The sequence below is a fragment of the Ictalurus punctatus genome, chromosome 19, assembly GCF_001660625.3.
Source record: "Ictalurus punctatus breed USDA103 chromosome 19, Coco_2.0, whole genome shotgun sequence".
NCBI classification, from domain to species: domain Eukaryota; kingdom Metazoa; phylum Chordata; class Actinopteri; order Siluriformes; family Ictaluridae; genus Ictalurus; species Ictalurus punctatus.
In genome coordinates, this window is record NC_030434.2 from 5,745,043 (window position 1) to 5,767,796 (window position 22,754).

The 22,754-nt window shown below is 38.0% G+C and overlaps 1 protein-coding gene across 6 annotated transcripts in view; it reads right to left on the reverse strand.

The window, feature by feature from the left end:
• Positions 1-15,821, reverse strand: part of LOC108280065 (NACHT, LRR and PYD domains-containing protein 12) — a 35,103-nt gene extending 19,282 nt beyond the window's left edge. For 2 of the 6 annotated variants that reach the window (XR_008398369.1, XM_053688245.1), the window contains exons 1-5: positions 15,473-15,821; positions 10,881-11,015; positions 9,722-9,838; positions 1,978-2,031; positions 53-1,831 (exon numbers count right to left, since the gene is read on the reverse strand). Coding sequence is in view for 5 of the 6 variants with exons in the window: in XM_053688245.1 (XP_053544220.1) it covers positions 53-1,831; positions 1,978-2,031; positions 9,722-9,838; positions 10,881-10,933 (2,003 nt within the window). In the remaining variant the exon portion in view is untranslated. The remainder of the gene's footprint in view (positions 1-52; positions 1,832-1,977; positions 2,032-9,721; positions 9,839-10,880; positions 11,016-15,472) is intronic. The other 4 variants (XM_053688244.1, XM_053688242.1, XM_053688243.1 and 1 more) reach the window with 4 other exon arrangements.
• Positions 15,822-22,754: the final 6,933 nt, after the last annotated feature.

The following is a 22,754-nucleotide window of genomic DNA, read 5'->3' on the forward strand; positions in this document are numbered from 1 at the left end:
TCTCTCGTTCTAACACTGTAACAGTAGAACAATTATATTCAACTTTACTTACATTGCTTTTCTGGATGCTGCAATCACAGGCATCATCTTCAGAAGAACAGTTTCTGTTATCTTATCTGTACTGAAATATTTATTCAGGTCAAATTCTTCCAGATCCTGTGCTGATGTCAGTAACACAAACACCAGAGCAGACCACTGTGAAGAAGAGAATTCACTTTGTTTTCCAGATTTCAGGTAGTGTTGGATTTCCTCCACTAGAGAATTATCACCCAGTTCATTCAGACAGTGGAACAGATTGATGGATTTCTCTGCAGGAAGATCTTCACTGATCTTCTTTTTAATGTACTGAACTGTTTCCTCTTTGCTCTTCGAGCTACTTCCTGTCTGTGTTACTAAGTCCTGTAAGAGTTTCTGATTGGACTTCAGTGAGAGACCCAGAAGAAAGCGAAGGAAAAGATCCAGATGTCCAGTCTGACTTTTTAAGGCCTGATCTACAGCACTCTTGTGTACATCTGAGATTTTTTTTATCCAACATTTAGAGTCCTGATGCTGTATAAGAACATTTCTCTTTTCCATCATGAATGTCAGGTGCACATACAGAGCTGCGAGGTGCTCCTGAATGCTCAGATGAACAAAGCAGTACACTTTACTCAGGTGAAGCCCAAACTCCTCTCTGAAGATCTGCGTACACACACCTGAGTACACTGCTGCTTCTCTCACATCAATACCACACTCTCTCAGGTCTTCCTCATAGAAGATCAGGTTCCCTTTCTTCAGCTGCTGAAAAGCCAGTTGTCCCAGTTTAAGAAGCATTTCTTCATCACTCTCCTGCTTCTTTGAGTACTTTTCTCCTATGATGTTTGTCTGAATTATGAGGAAGTGTGTGTACATTTGAGTCAGAGTCTTGGGGATCTCTCCACTCTCTGCTTCTCCCAACATTCTCTCTAGAACAGTGGCTGAAATCCAGCAGAAGACTGGGATGTGGCACATGATGTAGAGGCTTCTTAATGACTTCAGGTGTGTGATGATGTTATTGACCAGGCTGTGATCACTGATTCTCTTCCTGAAGTACTCCTCCTTCTGTGGGTCATTGAACCCTCGTACCTCTGTGACTTGATGGACACACTCAGAGGGGATTTGATCAGCTGCTGCTGGTCGAGAGGTGATCCAGATGAGAGCAGAGGGAAGCAGATTCCCTTTGATCAGGTTTATCAGCAGCACATGCACTGATGCTGATTCAGTTACATCACACACTCTCTCTGTGTTCTGGAAATCTAGAGGAAAACGACACTCGTCCAACCCGTCAAAAATGAACAGAACCTTTTCCAAACTGGACATTTCTGTTTCTTTTGTTTCATTAAAACAGACATGAAGAAGCTCCATCAGACTCAGTTTCTGGTCCTTCATCAGATTCAGCTCTCTGAAAGGAAGTGGAAATATGAGGTGGATGTCCTGATTTGCTTTCCCTTCAGCCCAGTCCAGAATGAACTTCTGCACAGAGACTGTTTTTCCGATGCCAGCGACTCCCTTTGTCAGCACAGTTCTGATGGGTTCGTCTTGTTCAGATAAGGGCTTAAAGATGTCGTTGCATTTGATTGGTGTTTCCTCTGTTGTTATTCTCCTGGATGCTGCCTCGATCTGTCTCACCTCATGTTCTTTATTGACTTCTCCACTGTCTCCCTCTGTGATGTAGAGCTCTGTGTAGATCTCATTCAGGAGTGTTTGGTTTCCCAGGTTTATTATCACTCCATTCAAACACTCAAACTTCTTCATCAGGTTTAATTTGAACTTTTTCTGGAATTCATTCACAGCAGCAGATTCTGGGTCGTGCCTGTGAGATGGTGAAGTAGGAAGATGAGTTGAGTCATGGGGTCGAACTATTTTCTATGATCTAATCACTCTGTAGTTAATAACAGCAGAGAGGTTTATAATACCAGTGTGTCAGTGTCACAGTCATGTTGTTGGTTCTGATCTTACCCTGTATCTGTGATGATGTACTTTTCTATTTTGTCTCCTGCTCTCTGTAGAACACTGTGAACAAAAACTGTAGCTGTTAAAGACTATAACAAACATCACTTAAACACTATAGTCTAAACCTTTACTTTAATTTTGCTACAATAATTATTTTTAAGTGCATTAACATTCAGAAAACACAGTGCTGATCTGGCCCTGTTTTAATTCTAGGTATTCTAGGTTATTTCCTGTAGGCTGTAAATAATGTAACAAATCAATATGAATAGAACAGGTAATATTTTCTAATCAGTGATAAATACAGACACAATTTTGTATAAAAACTTATTTTGGAAGACGTTTTTCAGAACCACAGACTCCATAGCCAGGACAATAATGATGTTGACGTGCCCCGTGTGTGTCTGTTATTCTCTGTCCCATATCACTGATTTAGATTCTGATTCTCTGCTATTTATTATGAAACTGGTTTGATTTTATTCACTATTATTATTCTCACCACTGTGTAGACTTAGTGTATGTATGAAACGATGGGAATAAAAAAGAGCGACAAATCATGTCACATATTAACTCAACAAAGGATGCAGCATTTTACTTTTCAATACAGGACAATCCTGTTTATAAGTTGTGGATGGCTGCCAACCCTAGATAGACTGAATAGTTTACTCAAGTGAAAGAAATTACTCAATGAATGAAGTGCTTTTGAGAATGAAGTGAGTTTGAGTGTTTTTGAGTTGAGATCATTTCTGGTTTTGGTTGACAGGGGACGCTGGCACGTTTTGCTCCCGCTCCTGTTACTGTTTTGTTTGTTTTCGTTGATATTTTAAGTCATATTGTATTGAATAACTGTGAGTTTTTTTAAGTTATATTGTTTTTAGTGCCGTTAGGATTGCGATGTGGTGGTGCCATTTTATATATTTTGGACTATTGTTTTTATTTCTGTGCTCCACCTGGAATAACCTGCATCGTGCAATGCGGAATCAACGCCTCGGTTCGGCTGCGTGTGTGGATTGTACGACTTTGTGCTCACAGTGCGCTACGGAGTTTCAACGCCTTGGCCTTGTGAGTGTGCACTCAATGACCATGGCCCTAAGGTACACTACACGCCAGCTTTTAAATTGAAAACAGAGCTCTTATTGCCTAGCCAGAGACTCTTACAGAATCAGTCGAGACACTGGATTGCTACGTCCTAAACAATATATCCATCGTCTCATCCTCTCCTGAAATCTTTGTCCCTACCTGTCGACGTAAGACCAACAAAAACTGCTCCATACTGGTGCTGATCACAGTAATTAAATATCGTTTCCCCATGTACAGATTAACCACTTTTACCGGTAGCCAAAAAATGGCATTTTTGTCTGTTTTGGGGGTACCTGTGTTCAGCATTGATTTGTTTTGTGATATCACACACCACAGTAGTGGTTAATGGCTCATAAGAAAGTAGACACTTCAGACTTTAAGAATTAGCAGTTATTTCAAGTATTTCTTCGTTTACCTAGCCTACCTGGTACAATATATTCAGAATTTTTTTTTTTTTAATTATACATTTTTTTTTACTTTTAACACAAATGTTATATGTTCACAGCAAATGTTGATATCAACCCCATTCCTGGCCTCAAACATTCCCCAAGTACTCCATGAACACCCAAAATATGAGGAAGTTATCTCTAACCACTAATATTGTGTGTACGGTTATCCAAACACAGTTAAAAACCTCTCCAACATGGCACAAAATGTCTCCAACATGGCACAAAATGTCTCCAAATGACATAAAACCTCTCTAAATGGGACAAAGCTTATAAAAATGGCACAAAGCCTTTAAAAATTGCAGACTTCTAGAAACAGCAAGCATTTTTTTTTAGAAAAGGCACAAAATAACCTCTCCAAAAGGCAACAAACCTCTCCAAAAGGCACCAAACCTCTCCAAATGGCACAAAATGAAAACAAATGGCAGTAGCATGAACTCTGTTACACAATGTGTAATTTCACACACACAAAAAAAGTCCGAATAGTCCTGATAGTTTCTCTGCACAGCCCTGTAGTGCTGTGCTGATTGCCCTGTACCCGCTGACACACAACTCAAGACCAGTGGATGCACGCGTAAAAGGTTTGGTTGTGCTGATTACGCGGTTGATTTTCTCAGCCTCTGAGTGGTCAATCATGTCGAGTTTGGGCTTGTTCGAAAGCTAGAAGTAAATCAAGTTAGACTGAAATTAACCTCTCCAAATGGCACCAAACGTCTCCAGATGGCACCAAACGTCTCCAAATGGCACCAAACCTCTCCAAATGGCACAAAATGAAAACAAATGGCAGTAGCATGAACTCTGTTACACAATGTGTAATTTCACACACACAAAAAAAGAGAGCACTTGCTCTCCGAATGGCTCAAATGACAGACACACGAGTGACCCCTCTCCTCTGACTTCTTTGGGGGGTAGATAGAGCCCCAACTCAATCCACATAGTCTTCCTCCAAAAAAAAAAAAAAAAAAAGAGTCACTCGGAAATAACTGCTCCAGAAGCTGTGATGAATTCAGGGTTTTTCGGGAGCGCGTCGCCGCTATAAGACGCCGATAAATCGCACGCTGAGCGAAAACCAGTAGAAAACTAGCGATCAGAAAAAACTGCCAAACATGCAAAAACCTGCCGTATAAAGTTCTGCAGGAAGACCGCTAGAGCGGAGCTGCCATTTCCTGATAGTTTCTCTGCACGGCCCTGTAGCGCTGTGCTGATTGCCCTGTACCCGCTGACACACAACTAGAGACGCACGCGTAAAAGGTTTGGTTGTGCTGATTACGCGTTTGATTTTCTCAGCCTCTGAGTGGTCAAGCATGTCGAGTTTGGGCTTGTTTGAAAGCTAGAAGTATCTACAATTGGTTCAATTCAATTCAATTCAATTTTATTTGTATAGCTCTTTTTACAATAGACATTGTCTCAAAGCAGCTTTACAGAAATATCAACATGGTATACAGATATTAAAGGTGTGAATTTATCCCAACTGAGCAAGCCACTGAGTAGCGACGGTGGCAAGGAAAAACTCCCTAAGATGTTTTAAGAGGAAGAAACCTTGAGAGGAACCCGACTCAGAAGGGAACCCATCCTCTTCTGGATAACAACAGTTAGTGTGAAAAAGTTCATTATGGATTTATATGAAGTCTGTATGGCGTTAGGAGCAGCCGTAGTCCCAGCAGTCTGGAATTAAAGAAGATTTGAGCTCCACCCAGAGGCAGAAAGGATCTGGATCTCTAGTATCTCCATAAATTCGTGTGGGGCTCGGCGAAAGGAGAGAGGAGAGAAAAGATAATTATGACTGCGAAGTAGTAGAACAGAATCTAGTCAGGGTAGGCTTGAGTAAACAAATACGTTTTAAGCCTAGACTTAAACACTGAGACTGTGTCTGAGTCCCGAACACTAATAGGAAGACTGTTCCATAACTGTGGGGCTCTATGAGAGAAAGCTCTTCCCCCTGCTGTAGCCTTCACTATTCGAGTCAAATAGCCTGCATCTTTTGATCTAAGTAGTCGTGGCGGATCATAGAAAACCAAAAGGTCGCTTAGATATTGTGGCGCGAGACCATTTAGTGCTTTATAGGTTAATAAAAGTATTTTATAATTAATGCGAGATTTCACTGGGAGCCAGTGCAGTACTGATAATATTGGTGTGATATGGTCGTATCTTCTAGTTCTAGTTAGGACTCTAGCAGCTGCATTCTGGACTAACTGGAGCTTATTTATATTCCTACTGGAACATCCAGACAGTAAGGCATTACAGTAATCTAATCTAGAGGTGACGAATGCATGAACTAGTATTTCCGCATCATGTAGTGACAATATGTTTCTTATCTTAGAAATATTTCTGAGATGAAAGAAAGATATCCTAGTAATATTATCTACATGAGCATCAAATGATAGGCTGGAGTCAATAATCACTCCAAGGTCTTTAACTGCTGTACATGATGAAACAGAAAGACCATCCAGAGTAACCATGTGATCAGAAAGAATACTTCTAGCTACATGTGGGCCTAATAAAAGTATTTCTGTTTTATCAGAATTAAGTAGAAGCAAGTTAGTTAACATCCGATGTCTAATGTCCTTTACACAATCCTCAACTTTACTAAGCTTCTGTCTGTCCTCTGGCTTCGCTGAAACATACAACTGTGTATCATCAGCATAACAGTGTAACATTCCATGTTTACGAATAATTTGACCTAGGGGTAGCATATATAAAGTAAAGAGCAGTGGGCCTAAAAGAGAACCCTGTGGAACTCCAAAAGTAACCTCAGTACGCATGGAGAAATCACCATTTACATCTACGAACTGATAACGATCGGTCAGATAAGACCTGAGCCAGGAGAGGACTGTTCCCTTAATACCAACAGACATTTTCTAATCTATCAAGGAGAATAGTGTGATCTATAGTATCAAAAGCTGCACTAAGGTCGAGTAACACAAGCAGCGAGACACAACCCTGATCAGAGGTCAGTAGAAGGTCATTTACTACTTTAACTAACGCTGTCTCTGTGCTATGATGAGGTCTAAATCCTGACTGAAACATTTCATGAATGTTATTCCTATCTAAGTACGAGCATAACTGCTTTGCTACAACCTTTTCTAAAATCTTACAGATGAAGGGGAGATTTGATATTGGAATTGAATTGGTCCAAGTGGGTGTAAATCAAGTTAGACTGCCCGATTAAAATTTAGGAGGCGGGATGTTCAGCATAGCCAAAGCAGATTATCGTTTTTTAGATGGTGTCTCAGTTCAGTTTATGGCTAATTACTAATTTCCAGAGGAGTGGGATATCAAAACACTTAATGCATTTTGAAGAGGACATTTGTGACTAAATATGGAGCATTGCATTCGTTTTCTTCAATAAAGCTGATGGACTTTATACTAATGGAAATGTGCATGATTTATAAAACCGCGAGTGAACTGGATTTTCGTCTATGTAGCTAATATAAGGTAGTAAACGTTTATACAAGTCCGATCTTGGGTTTAAATGTTATAATTTTATTGTGGCAGTTGTATACTGTGTTTTACTATCAAAAAAGCTTTAGTCCTGCTCTCAGATTTATCTCTGTCTCAATGTTTTCGTGGAGAGGTGTGAATTGTTTGCACAGCAGGGAGCTCAAACTCCGCGCGTTTCCCATCCCCCTGCTCACTAGCAGTTAAGCACACAGACATAAAACCGTACACACAGAAAGCCACAAGTGTCCTGACGAATCTTGTACCAGAACTGCGGCGATAAAATAATTCATTTGTTTATACTAATTGAAAATGTCCGATAAGTCGTTTTCCATTCCGTAAACAATCAAAATAATCCCAGACACTTGTTCCAAACCATAAACAGACTGCTTCAAGTTAATGCTGTTACCACTTTGCCTGTTTCTCAGCAGCTATGTGATTCTTTTCTTCAGTTTTTTAATTCTAAGATTGATAATGTTCGCAAAGAAATTCCTGTCACACCTGACTCTGCCTCTTCACTTCTTCGTCCATCTGCATTCACTGGTGTTTCTTTCACTCATTTCTCCCTGCTTGAATCCGAGGCTCTCACAAGGGAGGAATCCAGCATGAAATCAACCACTTGCTTGCTGGATCCAATTCCCACAAACTTATTTAAATCGTGCTTCGATGTTTGGTGCCCTAATATCCTCAGCATTATAAATGAATCATTGGAGACTGGGGTCGTTCCAGCAGTACTAAAGACTGCTGCTGTTACCTGTACCAAAGAAAGAATATGTTTCCGTGGATGATTTGAACAATTTTCATCCAATTTCAAATCTTGAGTTTTTGGCAAAAATACTTGAGCGTGTTGTTGCCTCTCAACTATGTAATCATCTTACAATTAATAACCTCTTTGAACCCCTTCAGTCAGGTTTTCATAAACTTCACAGCACTGAAATGGCGTTGGTCAAAGTTACCAATGACTTGTTGATGGCCTCTGATTCTGGAGTACTTCCATTCATATTCTTCTTGATCTTAGAGCCGCCTTCGATACTGTGGATCATGGTCTTTTACTTACCTGCCTTGAAAGTGTTTTTGGTGTGTCTGGGACAGTTTTAAACTGGTTTAAATCTTATTTTACTGACCGTTCCCACTTTATTTCTATGGGTGGTTACAGGTCTGGCACTCTGCCTCCATTATCACTTTTATGCTGACGATACCCAAATCTACATTCACTCAGAGTCTGGTGAAAACCTTGATGTTTGTTTTCTTTCTGAATGTATTTCTGAGATAAAAACATGGATGAATAATAACTTTCTGTGTCTGAACAGTGGGAAAACCAAAGTTATGCTTATAAGTTTCATCAAATTCGCAAATCTGGTCCACTGTCTCTGTTTGTTGATGGCTCTGTTCTAGAGACCCAAAGTAAAATGAGAAACCTTGGAGTAATTTTCTATACCAGCCTCACATTTGATTCTTTTGTTCAGAGCACTGTTAAAGCATCCTTTTTTCACCTCAGAAATATAGCTAGACTGTGACCAATGCTAAACTTCTTTAACGCCGTTTTAGCCGGAGTTTCTAAATCTATAATTAACAAATTGCAATATGTACAAAAGTCTGCCACCAGGATCCTGAAGGGAACCAGGAAATGTGATCATATTACTCCTGTTAATAATAATAATAATAATAATAATAATAATAATAATAAACTTTATTTTATAAAGTGCCTTTAAAAGAAGCTTCTCAAAGCGCTGTACATAAAATCACAGTCCACAGAAAAATAAAACAAATAACAGTTAATAAGAACAAAAACAACAACATTAATAATAAATATAAGTATAAAACAAGTATAAAAGACATCAGCAGTCGAATGCAAGTTTAAAAAAGTGTGTCTTGAGAAGAGCTTTAAAAATGCCAAGAGTCTGGGCTTCCCTGAGTTCAGGAGGAAGAGAGTTCCAGAGTGAAGGAGCGTAGACAGAAAAAGCCCCGTCACCCACAGATGTTATGTGTGTTTGTGGAACAGTTAACAGATTACACTGTGAGGAGCGCAGTCTGTGATTTGGGGTGTAAGGGATTAATAAACCAGATAAGTATTGCGGAGCCAAGCCATGTAATACCTTGTATGTCAACATCATGATCTTGAAATCGACACGGACCCTGACCGGGAGCCAGTGCAAGGACTCCAGAACAGGAGTAATATGTTCACATTTCCTGATTCCCGTCAGGATCCGGGCGGCAGAGTTCTGAACATATTGCAATTTGTTAATTGTGGATTTACAAACTCCGGCTAAAACGCCATTACAGTAGTCCAGCCGTGTGACACCAAATGAATTAATCAGCTTTTCAGTGACAGATAAATTTAGCATTGTTCTGGAGTTCTTATTAACTTTTATGTTTTATTTTTCTGTGTACTGCTTATTTTGTGTACAGCGCTTTGAGAAGCTGCTTTTAAAGGCGCTTTATAAAAAATAAAATAAAGTTTATTATTATTATTATTATTATTATTATTATTATTATTATTATTATTATTATTACTGTTACACAGTGCCATCCAACCATACATGTTCGAGCCAGAATATACAGAAGAAGAACTCCAGCAAGAAATGCAACAGGAGGCAGACAGCAACTGTAGATCTTTCTACACAATTACACTGAGACAAATAACTGAAGTTAATAACAACACACGTAGCTACCATAATGTTAGCTAGCAGCGTTACATGATTATTTACCTTTGTATTATTTTATTTTTTTATTGGAATTTCCCTTTAACTGTGACTTTAGCAGTGACATTAACAGTGAGGAGATGTTACCTGTGTAGAGGTGAGGAGTCTCCATCTTTAAACTTCAGAGGAGTGTCCATAGACTGATCACTCTTCATGGAGATACAGCTGGGTGCTGGTGATTCTGATCTCTTTCCCTGGAGTTTACTGCACAACATTATAGACAGTCCTTTAGTGATTTATATAAACTCTTTACAGTTCTTAACTAACTTCTTAATTTAATGACGACTTAATTTTACTTACAATGAACTGAATCAAACATTATTTCATACTGAGTGGAGACTGTTAGCTTTTCATTAACAGTAAAACTTTGCTTAAGTTATTCCTTTCATATGTATTCAGTAAATAATTTAGGTAAGGGATAATCCATGGCTAGGTGTGCATTACATCATTTTAATGCATGCCATGGAGGAAAAGAACCACCTGACATGAAGTGGAGTGCATTAAACGATTTAAATTTCTAGCTCTGGATTTTCCTGCTTATACCATATATATATAATCACACACACACACACACACACACACACAAACACACACACACACACACACACACACCCCAAGGCTGTAGTAGATGAGTTTTCCTGTTCGGGAAAACTTCGCGTTTCCTGTTTCCATCTAAAGTGTGCACCAGTCTCTTAAATCCCACGTTGTCCACAACTTTGAACGTCACTATATTCTAGATAGTTAGAATGTGAAGCCTCAGACACCTCGTATTTTTTCGACTGCTCTAATGCGTCAGTCAGTGCTAATTGTTTATGTTTCAGGATGAGTGGGGTTGTTGTACCGGCCTGAGTGAAACACTCATGGCATGTTCCTTCAGATGCTTCCTCTTAAGGTGCTTGAAAAGATTTGTCGTATTACGGAAGTGCTGACCGTTGCCTGACAAACATTACAGAAATCTCTGACTGTGCATAGCCAAACCATTGCCACATTACTGACGTCGAGTCATTTTTTTCACACCAGCTCCTCATTCACCTGCTGCTAGCTCATGTTGAACTGTTTTTCAAATACGTCTCACATGAAAGACGCATGAAAATATAATTTAGACAATCAAAAATCGTCAGATCGCCCACCCCAAATTCAACAGTTTGAATGCACACCTTCCAGGCAATCAGAATCTAGCATTCAGAAAGACCATGGTATAACTATGAATATTTAATGACTAGAATACAATGACATGGTAGGTTACCGGGTTTTTGAGTGTGGGGAAACATTATCTGTGTCCAGATCAGGAGTCTCCATCTTTGAATATTAGTAAAGTTTGCACAAACACACAGTTGAGTCCTGAAGAGTCTGATCTCTTCTGCTGGAATGGAGCACACTCCTAAAAAACACAAAAACAAATGTACAGTTAAACTTCACAACAATTTTCACTTTTTGTATAATTTTTAATTCTGGTGAGCCTAAAACCTTTTTTGACAAGTGCATTAAAAAAAATCACAAGCTCCCCATTCATATATCTGAACCGTCTGGTTATATTACAGTGGTATACACATACAGTTACAATTATTGGCACTCTTTTAGTCAATACTTTTTGCTACCTCCCTTTGCCAAGATAACAGGTCTGAGTCTTCTCCTATAATTCCTGATGAGGTTGGAGAATACATGCTGGAAGATCCAACCACGGCCCATTTTAATCTTTCTGGCAGAGTCCATGATGCCATGTATCCTAACTAAATGTCCAGGTCCTCTGGCAGAAAAACAGCCCCAAAACATTAAAGATCCACCTCCATATTTAACCGTGGACATGAGGTACTTTTCCATATGGCTACCTCTGTGTGCTCCAAAACAACCTCTGGTGTTTATTACAAAAAAGCTCTATTTTGGTTTTATCTGACCATAGAATCCGATCCCATTTGAAGTACCAGTAGTGTCTGGCACACTGAAGACACTCGAGTTTGTTTTTGGATGAGAGTAGAGGCTTTTTTCTTCAAACCCTTCCAAACAATTTGTGGTGATGTAGGTGACTTCAGATTGTAGTTTTGGAGATTTTCTGACCACAAGACACAACTAACTCCTGCAGTCCTCCAGCTGTGATCCTTGGAGATTTTTTGGCCACTTGAACCATCCTTCTCATAGTGCTCACACAAACCACTATCCTCAGAACTTTTATCACTAACTCAGCATTATATAAAAACATATCCCTTGGAATCAGATTATATAACATGTAATATAATTTTGTTTATACAAATACTATGTTTTAAATGTCAAATATAATATAATGTGTAAATATACTATACTTTAAATCGCATCCTAGGGTTTATAAAATGGGATTTTACACAATACATTGTTGTATTCACTTGAGAGAATTTTCCCCACCATAAAGAAACTGCTGTAGATGATAAAACTCTCCCATCCACTCTGTACTAGTCACAAAACTAAAGATATCTTTCTTAAAACACTATTGTGCATCCCAACTGAGTCTCTGAATGTAGAAAATGTGCTTTAAACTATTTTGAAACAATTTACTTCGATGAGCAGAAAAAATTACCTACATATCCTCAGAGCTTCTACCTTCTACTTCAGGGGAACTGATGCATTACTATAAAATATGACTAATAAATGAATCCCGCCTCCATGAGCTCACAGGTGTGTTGCGATTGGCTAGGATTGAGTTCTATTAGAGCCTAGCTCCTTTCCTTTTTCTGAGCATTTCTGAGAGATGTTTTCTCTGAATCACTCGGTGTTTATTATTATTTTTTTAGTTATTGAATTTGAAACTTCTTGAATATCTGACAGCTTGAATTTGCACGTTGTTCCCCAAGCATTACAAATTCAGGTTCTGCTGACTCTGATTTCACTCCATACAACACCTCTTTACAGGCTATAAACACACCACAGCTGCATCTGAAATCATGTACTGTGACAGTGACACACTGCACAGCTGTTGAAACAGTACATACTAATCAGTATGTGTGTGTATTATGACTACAATCCCGGACATACTACCTCCACCATGTTAGCACTGTCCTATGCAGTTGGTTCCTCTGAGGCAAACAGGAACAAATGTTGCTGCTTAGTGGCGTAGCGGCAGGGGGTCACAAGGTGACACATAAAACCTCAGGACTGTCCCTACTGAATGCAGTTCTGGTTGTTATATTATGTAAATACTTCTTGTAGAGTTTGTGAAAATTATATGCACCAGTTGTTCATTTGCATTTAGTATATTTCTCAATTTGTATTTATGAATATCATTTGCACTCTTTGTATTTGTGAAAACTGCACAAGACAGTTTTCACTACTTGTTTCACTGTTTGCATTTGTTCATGTTCTTTTATGGACACATCTACATTTTCAGTAAATAAAATTCCCTTTTTCATTGAAAAATGCATAGAATAATATTGTAATAAATGGCTATAACTTGCTACGGGAATGTTAGATGAAGACAAAATTTCATTTGGAAGTCTAAAACATCCAGGTATAACTTTATAAAGAAAAAAGAAGGTTTTGTTTGAGTCCACAGTAAAAAAAAAACAAACAAAAAAACAACACAAGTTGTTTCTGGCATTTTTCTAAATATTATACTAGATAATCCAATCATTCTCAGAGATTTTTTTTTTTTGGCACTTTAAATGAGCTAGATTGATAAAAAAAAAAAATGTATCCTGTTTAAAATGATATATGGCACTTGATGCTGACTGCTAGAATATGTTAGAAAAACAAAAAATACAGGAGTTGGATTTCCCAAAAATCGATCTAGGTCTTTTAAGGTTTAATACTTAAAAAGAGCTGGCACGCATTTTCCCAACACAATTTTTTTTTCTGAGCTTGTCCGCACCAGCCCGTTGCATTATGGGAATGTTTGATTCACGTAGTTTCCATCAGTTGCACGGCATTCACTAAATTCCAGGGGTTTCAGTATCGTGACGTACAATTCCAATAAAGTTGGGGTGCTGGGTAAAATTTAAATAAAAAGACAATGCAATGATTTGCAGATCTCTTGAACCCACATGTTATTCACAATAGAACATAGAAAACATATCAAATGTTTAAACTGAGTAAATGTACCATTTTAAGGAACAAAATAAGGTAAATTTGAATTTGTTCCAAAAATTTGGGAAGGGGCACCAAAAGACTGGAAAAGTAAGTGTTACTTAAAAAGAAACAGCTGGAGGTTAGTTGGCAAGTGATCAATAACATGACAGGGTATAAAAAGAGTATATTAGAGAGGCAGAGTCTCTCAAAAGTAAGGATGGGATGGAATCTGGATGGAAGCAGATGTTGCTCTAAAATCTGTATATACATTTCGGCAATGATGTCGCCTTTCCAGATGTGCAAGCTGCTCATTCCACAGGCACTAATGCACCTCCATACCTTCAGAGATGCACTGATAAAAACAAAAAAAGGATGGTCTCTCTCCTCTTTATTCCTCTTTACTTTAGAGGATGCTGCGTCCATGGTTTCCAAAAAGAATTTCAAGATTAGATTCGTCTGATCACAGAACAGTTTTCCACTTTGCCTCAGTCCATTTTAAATAAGCTTTGGCCCAGAGAAGACAGCTGCATTTCTGGATCATGTTCATACATGGCTTCTTCTTTGCCTGATAAGAGCTTTAACCAGCTTTGTGGATGGCACGGCGAACTGTGTTCACAGACAATGAGTTCTGGAGGTGTTTCTGAGCCCATGCAGTGATTTCCATTACAGAATCAGGCGTGTTTTTAATGCAGTGCCTCTTGAGGGTCCGAAGATCACAAGCATGCAATACTGATTTTCACCCTTGTCCCTTGCGCACAGAGATTTCTCCAGATTTTCTGAATCTTTTGATGATATTATGTACTGGAGATGATGAGATATTCATAGTCTTCGCAATTTTACATTGAGGGACATTATTCTGAAATTCTTCCACAAATTGTAGACACAGATTTTCACAGATTGGGAAACCTCTGCCCATCTTTACTCCTGAAAGACTCCGCCTCTCTAAGATACTCTTTTTATACTCAATCATATTACTGCCCTGTTCCCAATTAACCTCCAGCTGTTTCTTTTTACTAACACTTACTTTTCCAGCCTTCTGTTGCCCCGTCCAAACTTTTTTGAGACATGTTGCAGCCATCCAATTCAAAATTACCTTATTTGTTCTTAAAATGGTACATTTACTCAGTTTAAACATTTGATATGTTTTCTAGGTTCTATTGTGAATAACATGGGTTTATGAGATTTGCAGATCATTGCATTGTGTTTTTATTTACATTTTACTCCACGTCCCAACTTTTTTGGAATTGGGGTTGTAAAATGGTCATTTCTGGAGGTGTGGTGAAGACGCCCCATTACAAAAAAAAAAATAACAGGTCACCAAACATGCACAAAATACGAGTTTTTCGATGTTTAACTATTCAAATGTTTAACAAATTTTTCGATTTTTTTTTAAGAAGAAGAAGTTAAATTAACTGGTTCTTCAAACTGTCAACTTTGCTGTTTGTGTGTAAATAAAGTTGAGAATGTAAACGTGGATATTTGTGAGTTTTTAATGTTTGTTTATTGTCTTTTCTCCTACTGTGTAGTTCACCATTACCGACGCAACCCATAACTTCCGGTTTCGAGCTCAACTGAGAGAAATGTGACGAAATATATTTTAAAACACATGATGTTTGTTCCACACTGATAAAATGATATTCCCCAAACCTTCTGAATGTTTAATTCAGGAGAAAATGAAGAGAGGAAGTTGAAAGGCCTGCACCTCACGCGCTGCAGATTTCCTACAGCTGATTTTACACGAGTTTTATTTACAATATATCATCATTCTTCTTATATAAAGTCATTTATAATAAAGAAATCACTCACCTTTAGTCAACAGCCCTTGTTGTGTGACATTAATATCAGCGTTTCTGCCTTAGTTTCTTTAAAAGTTTAAAATCGCTCCACAAAATGGAGTCTGAGGGAGAAACGCTTTCACTTTAGGAAGGAGGATTCATTGCATGTGATGGGTCGCTCAGGAATGAGTCGACTCTTTGATCCGGATCTTTTGGTGAACGTTGGGAGCTGACTCGCGAATCTAAACCCTAATCTATCCTTTTGCTGAAACTTCATCAGTATTATGTTTTCATGATTCTCTAATGCATTTAATCACATACAGTACAACATACTAGCAGCAATTTATCCTCTCTGTACTGCACTTACACAGGAAAGAGACTGCGGTAAAGTTAGTTTCACTTTCACATATTCACATTTCTGTCTTCAGTAGCTTTAGTAGCTCAAAAAGGATAACACATGTAAATTATTGTTATTCACAAACAAAATAATCAGCTACAAATTTGGTAGTAACTGATGTTTAAAATCCAGAGAATTGTTGTTTACTAATGTGTTGTTTACTAATGTTTACTAATTGTTTACTAATGTTAACTAATGAGTTGTTCACTAATGTGACAGGATAATTGATTTAACTATCCTATTGGCTCTGCTCCGGGTGTGGCTTCGGCAGACCAATACGGTGGGAGCTACCCGATTATTTAAGGACACTTATTTTGGTAGGCGTATAGGTAAGCTGACCTGGGGTCTGCATATTGATAAAATTAAAAACAAATGTAAAAAGATTAGTAATGTTCTGAGATGTCTGTCCGGGCGAGAGTGGGGAGCAAGTAGGGCATCGCTCATAAATATATATCAGGCTCTTAAGAGGGCCGCCTTTGATTATGGCTGCCTAGAATATATGTCAGCATCACAATCAAATCTTAAAAAGCTTGATGTAGAACAGGCACAAGCATTTCGGATCTGTACTAGAGCATTTAAACATCACCAGTGATTGCATTACAGGTTGAGACAGGAGAGATGCCATTGTGTATCAGGAGGGTTAAGATCATGCTGGCATATTGGGTAAATCTACAAGGGCATAGCAGGGTGCACCCCACGAAAGCCATCTTACAAGAATGCTGAGAGTTTTATAGGACTAACTTTAATAGCTTTGCATGGTTAGGAAATGTAAAGGCACAAAATGCAGGTCTCAGTCAGCTACAAGTAAGCCCCATTGTGGTGATGCCAACTGTACCACCCTGGAGATTCATAAAACTATCTGTAGATACAAGATTACAACAATTCGAAAATAGCACCACAAGGGATAATAATTCAAAACTATATGGACCAATTTCAGGATAAGCTACTCATATATACAGTTGGGTCAAAACAGCCTGAGACAGGCCGCACTAGTGCGGCTTTTTTCATCCCTCGGTATGAAGTAGCAGTCAAAAAAAGGACGACCGATTATTCATCAGTGTACACTGTAGAATTATTAGGAGTCCTATTGGCACTGCAGTGGTTGGAAAAAAATCCTCAGAGCCAAGTTGTCGCTATAGCTTCTGACAGTCTATCAGCACTATCAAGCATACTGTCTGGGAAAACATCATGCAGACAAGATGTTGTCTACCAAATACTTTATCTGCTTCCCAAACTTCATGCTAGGGGGCTGAGTGTTTCCTTCTTTTGGCTTCCTGCACATGTAGGGATAGAAGGGAATGAAATTGTGGATGTACTGGAAAAAAGATCTATAAAACATGAAACAGTTGATATACAAGTACCATTAAGTAGAGCAGAGATGAAAACCATTATAAAGGGACACACAATTAAAATATGGCAGGAATACTGGGACACAGCTGACACCGGACGACATCTATATACCATAAAAAAAACAAGTAGGCATGAGTGTGAGGCAGGGCAGCAACCCAAAGTAAGAGATGATAATTACACATCTTAAAATAGGGCATGCTGGATTAAATCTAGCATTAAACAGAATAGGAAAACACGCCACTGGACTCTGCACACACTTCAGTACACAAGAGATGGTAAAACACATTCTGTTAGACTGCAAAAGATATGAGGAGGAAAGAACTGAGCTAGAGATGCAGATTGGAAAACAAAACATGACACTAGAGAAATTGCTGGGGGAAACATCTGGGGAAATGCACCGCCCCCTAATGAACTATTTAAGAAGTACTGGTATAAGTGAGAGAATTTAGTAATGTATAGTACGAATAATTAGTATATAGCTTTTTTTTATCTCGTTATTTACTTTTATTTATGTGGTATTGTTTTGGTGTTATTATTATTAGTGTTTTTTTCTATTTAATGTTATTATTATTATTATTGTTACTATTATTATTATTTTTTTATTTTTTTATTTTCCCTGCCAATCTACTACCCACACTCCAGTCCAGTAGGTGGCGGTAATGCACTTTTAGTAATTTGCCAACTGCCATTAAAAACAAAAAGAAGAAGAAAGAAGAAGAAGGATTACTCGATGTCATATCTAGACTAGAACAGGCTGAGATTGGAGAGAGTCACATTAAGAGAGAGCTGTGTTGTGTGTAAGGTTTATTGTACTCTCAGAGGTTTGAGCTGCACTTTGTGATTCTGTAAATTAGTGTAGTGTTTTTGACTTTGATATCTACACTGTTTCTCCTGTCAGCTCTTTCGGTGTCACTCTCCGAGGCTCTGCACACTGGGCTAGAGGAGAGTGTTTTATTTTCTTTTTCCCCCACAATGAAAACACAGGGATTTGGTGCTGTGTGTAAAGATGTCAGTAGTTATATCATACACTTTCTGTCAAACTGTCAATCAAAGTGTTGTGTGTGATAATTTATGACCCTCTGTGCTTCCCTGACTGACAGGTCTGTAGGGGTGGTGAGGGGGGTAACCCTATGGAGTTTATCAGATGATCAATCTGGCTCCTTTGTGTCTGGGGGTGTTGTGGAGAGGTGTGTGTTGGAGGGGAATAGTCCCCCTCCCAACGAAAGGTGTTTATGTTAATGAGTTTGGTTTTTGGTGGGGTGAAATACGTCTGAAAAGAAATAATGTTTTTAATATGGGGATGTGTTTGTGGTACTTTGTGGCGTTATTTCGTTTGTCTAAACACATTGTTAGAAAAGCATGATGTTTGAATGTGTACATATATAAGTAGAATATTTGTTTTGTGAAATAAATGAAAACAATTGTTGATTATGTTTTTCTTTGAATAAAAAGTTTAGGAGTTAAAGCGTCTTTTTTTTTTTTTTTTAAAGAATCTGTTTAAAATAATCGTTTGTATTACATACATTCTAAACACAAACCTTTAGGATGTAAAAATGATCAAAAGAGCTGTTTAAAAAGAATCCGTATTACTAGGTTTCCAAAAAAACACATAAAAACTTTAGGAGGTAAAAATGGTTAAAAGAGCTGTTTAAAAAGAATAGCGCATATTACACGACTTCTAAACAAAGATCCTTACGAGGTAAAAATGTTAAAGTGCTGGCTAAAATATGTTTAAACTAGGAGATAAGTTTTTTCCAGAGTTGTCTTCCAGTCGCTGTGTTAAGCAGTAATGAAGTTAAACTGAGACACCTCACTCTCGCTAAACCCCGCTAACACATACGTGTTTTCAGACACGCCTCTCTCTCTCCCTCTCTCTCCCTCTCTCTCTAAACACACCCATATACGTGTTTTCATCGTAGCCAGTACGTTCTGTCAAAATGTCAATCACGGCGGTAGAACTAGAGGGCTAATTTATGGTTTGTGTTTTTCCTGACCGACAGTTCTGTAGGTACACCTAATTTATGGCCAGGGGTGGTGGGGGTGGTGGGGGTAACCCTATCCACTGAATCAGTGGGTCTTTTTGGCACCTGTATGTCTGGGTTGTGTCCTTCCATTCCTGGGTGTGTGTGTTTTGTGTATTGTGGGGGATCTCCCCCAACAAATGTGTTTATGTTAATGACACTGTTGTGAAACGTGTTTCTCCCTGAATTAATCACACACAAATGTATACCTTTTTGTGGTATAAGAGAATTTTGTTTCTGAACTTACTTTTGTGGTATTGTTTTATTTTGAAGCTTAAGGATGGTTTAGGGAAATATGTCTGAAAAGAATATCAATGTTTAATATGGGCGTGTGTTTTTGTTACTGTGTGGGTTATTTTGTTTGTGTAAACACATTGTTAGAAAAGCATGATGGTTGAATGTGAATATATATGAGCAGAATGTTTGCTTGTGAAATATATGAAAAAACTGCTGATTACGTGTTTGGGAGAACGGCGTGACTTTGAATAAACATTTACTGAAATAAAAACCCCTGAAACAGATAAACCATCGATGTGGCCAAAGAAATGTAAAAAATGTTTTTACATATATTCTAAACATAAACCTTTAGGAGGTAAAACGTTTAAAAGTGCTGTTTAAATGAATCGTGCGTTTTGTTTCAACTATAAACAAGATTTTGGAAAATGGTCCGCTAACGAGGATACTTACACAGAACTGCCGTTAAATACATATGATTTTGTCTATGCTTTGACATCCCATGTCCCCACTGGCTGACAGTCAAGTCATGTACATTTAGGCCCTCTGTCACACTGTTTGATCTGAATGTGTGATCTTTCCTGGCAGTTGTCTGTCTGTGTGTGAGAGAGACATGTGATTTCTGGGGGTTTTGCTGACCAGAATGCTTACAAATGTGTATATGTTAACGAATTAAGGAGAGAGTCGTGCGTCTCAGTGCGTAAATAATGGTTAAGAAGTTGTAGTTAAAACACAGAAGAATCTCTGCAACTATCTGTTACAATGGCTGCTCCGAGAAATCCTAATACCCCTAGAGGAATGCTGTGTATTCACCAACAAGAGGATCTGTTGAAATGAGAGAGGACCTGACTTCTGCTCCAAGAAAAAAAAAAACCCAAGATGTTAGTTTGGCAATTTATTCATGAAGATATTGTAAAGACGTTGTTGTTTAACCCTGAGCAGGGCGTCAACAACTCCAAAGATCGTGTCTTAAGGCCGAGGGTTTTTTTAGGAGGTAGAAAAACATGTAAAGATGATGTTTTAAAGGAAATGGGTGTTTCGTCCATAATGGTAAAAAATAAAAAATGGTTGTACGGCAATGTGAAATAAATCGGTGGAGACATACTGAGTACATTTCTGTTCCACAGTCTATAAGGATCCCCACCATTAATGTAGTGTGAAAAATGTACATACCCCCCGTGACTACATTGGTTAAGGTTTAAACATTTTTATTTTGTGATGGCAGAAAGACAAAACTGTTGTACATTTGGTATCTGGTGATTTTAGAATTAGACCCCAACTGTCAAATATGTTTTGACATAGAATGTGAATTGCTTTGTCAGGCAAAGAGCACGATGGTATGGAAAGAGTATGATGAGGTGATCTAATGCTGAGGAGTTCTACAGTACTTTGACTTGGGAACATTCCAACATGGCCCTCAGAGAGGCATTATCTAAAGTACGTACATATAATATAGATCAGATCACCAGTATGATCTGATCTATATCTTTACCCACTCCTGATCTGTAGTCAAAATGATTAGTTTATTTCCTTGTATGGGTTTTATGACAGTGAGCAGTCATATACACTATAAGCCAAAGTTATAGAAACAGGAGAGTTATTTGTAAAGGTTTCAAAATATTTTAACAGTTGAGGCATATTTCCAACAGAACAGAATATTAGACATTTAGTGTAAACTAGGGTAAAAAAAATTCTCTGAAATATATCGGTGAAAATATTTTTCCATTTTAAAGGCCTCATATTAGAAACGATAGTACAGCCTTTGTTGATAAGTTACCAACTCATACTTTATAACAATTTGTTTAGGAGCATCTGAATCTGGCAAACAACTTTTATCCCATTTAGGCATGCAATAAAAGTTAATAAACAAATTAGGAAGAAATGACTTGTACACTACTGCTGCGGGTATTAAGTCAAACCATTTTGTTCAAACTTCAGTGTGATCCATAGAGTAGCAGAAACCTATGGCACCTTATGAATACCATGTGGAGGATTAAGTTGACTAGTCACTTACAGTTACAAAGGCATATCCTTGTGCAGGATCACTTTCGCACCAGCTTTGCCCATTGACACGTCTTCTACCATGTCAACATATAAGAAAAGGCAAAAAGTAATATGAGATGTATACGAATATATTTTATCAAATATAAGACATTATAAGGAAGAAACATAATAATATTATTTAACTTGGTCTTCCAATCAGCCCTCTTAAGTGTAAGAGCATTATCAGTATTGTACGGCAGTTGGGACAGTAGTTAGCGGCAGTTGGGACAGTAGTTAGCTTTCAGATGTCAGATGAAAGACAACTTTTTGAGTCACAGTGCCAAACTACTGGCAGAATATTTTGATCCTTCTTTTTCAGCATAAAGGACTGGCATTTATTTAACAGACAGATGGCACAGCCGTATACTTGGTCAGAGGATTTAGGAATTTTTTTAAGAAAGGTTCGTTGTTTTTGTTCTTTTATCATAGCTTCAGTTTGTATACTTACTTTGGTTAGTGTCTTAAACTGTTTTATTAGGTGGTGACAGATTTGGTTAACAGGGAATGATGATAGGTGAAGATTAAGTTCATATGCATGTACAAAATAAAACTGTCTATATCTATATTTGTCTGCAATGTATCTGTTTAAGCACTACTTTATTAGCGATGAATAGCCCATTAACTAATTCATAGACCCCCTTTCTACCTTTTTAACTTCGTTATACATGTTTCGTTTCAAGCATTGTGTGCAGAAATTGCAAATCATTAATCTGAAGGTTAAGGGATCCTTAGACTTTTGCTTCTTCAGCATCAACAAAGTCTAAACAAAGACTAAACTCAGAAACAATATAACTGTCTGGTTGTGATCAGAATAAAAAGCAAAGTGAAAGGTGACTTCACTCCCAAAGCGCTAAATGAGATTTCTCTATGTTCTATATGACCTTTCTACAGTATATGACATTAAGTCCTAGTTTCCAGCCATCATTACAGCATAGGAGAGGAAATCTTTGTTCATCAGATGTGTGATGTACATCTAGACAATCTGATAAACTACACACAACATTCATGTTGAGAAAATTCAGCTTGCTCTTTGTTCCAAAATAACATTGGACCAGATCCATAGTTTACATCATCTGCTCACACGTATTTAATCTGTATTACGAGTACTGAACAAGTTAGAGGAAGAGAACGTGTAGCTTTACTGTTCATTGGAACTTTATTGTTTATTTGGATCTGTCTTGAATCATTTTCATATTCAGATTTTTTAAAAAATTCATTTCATTAAGATTTTTTATGAAGTACCTTCAACCTAGGAGAGTCTGGCATCT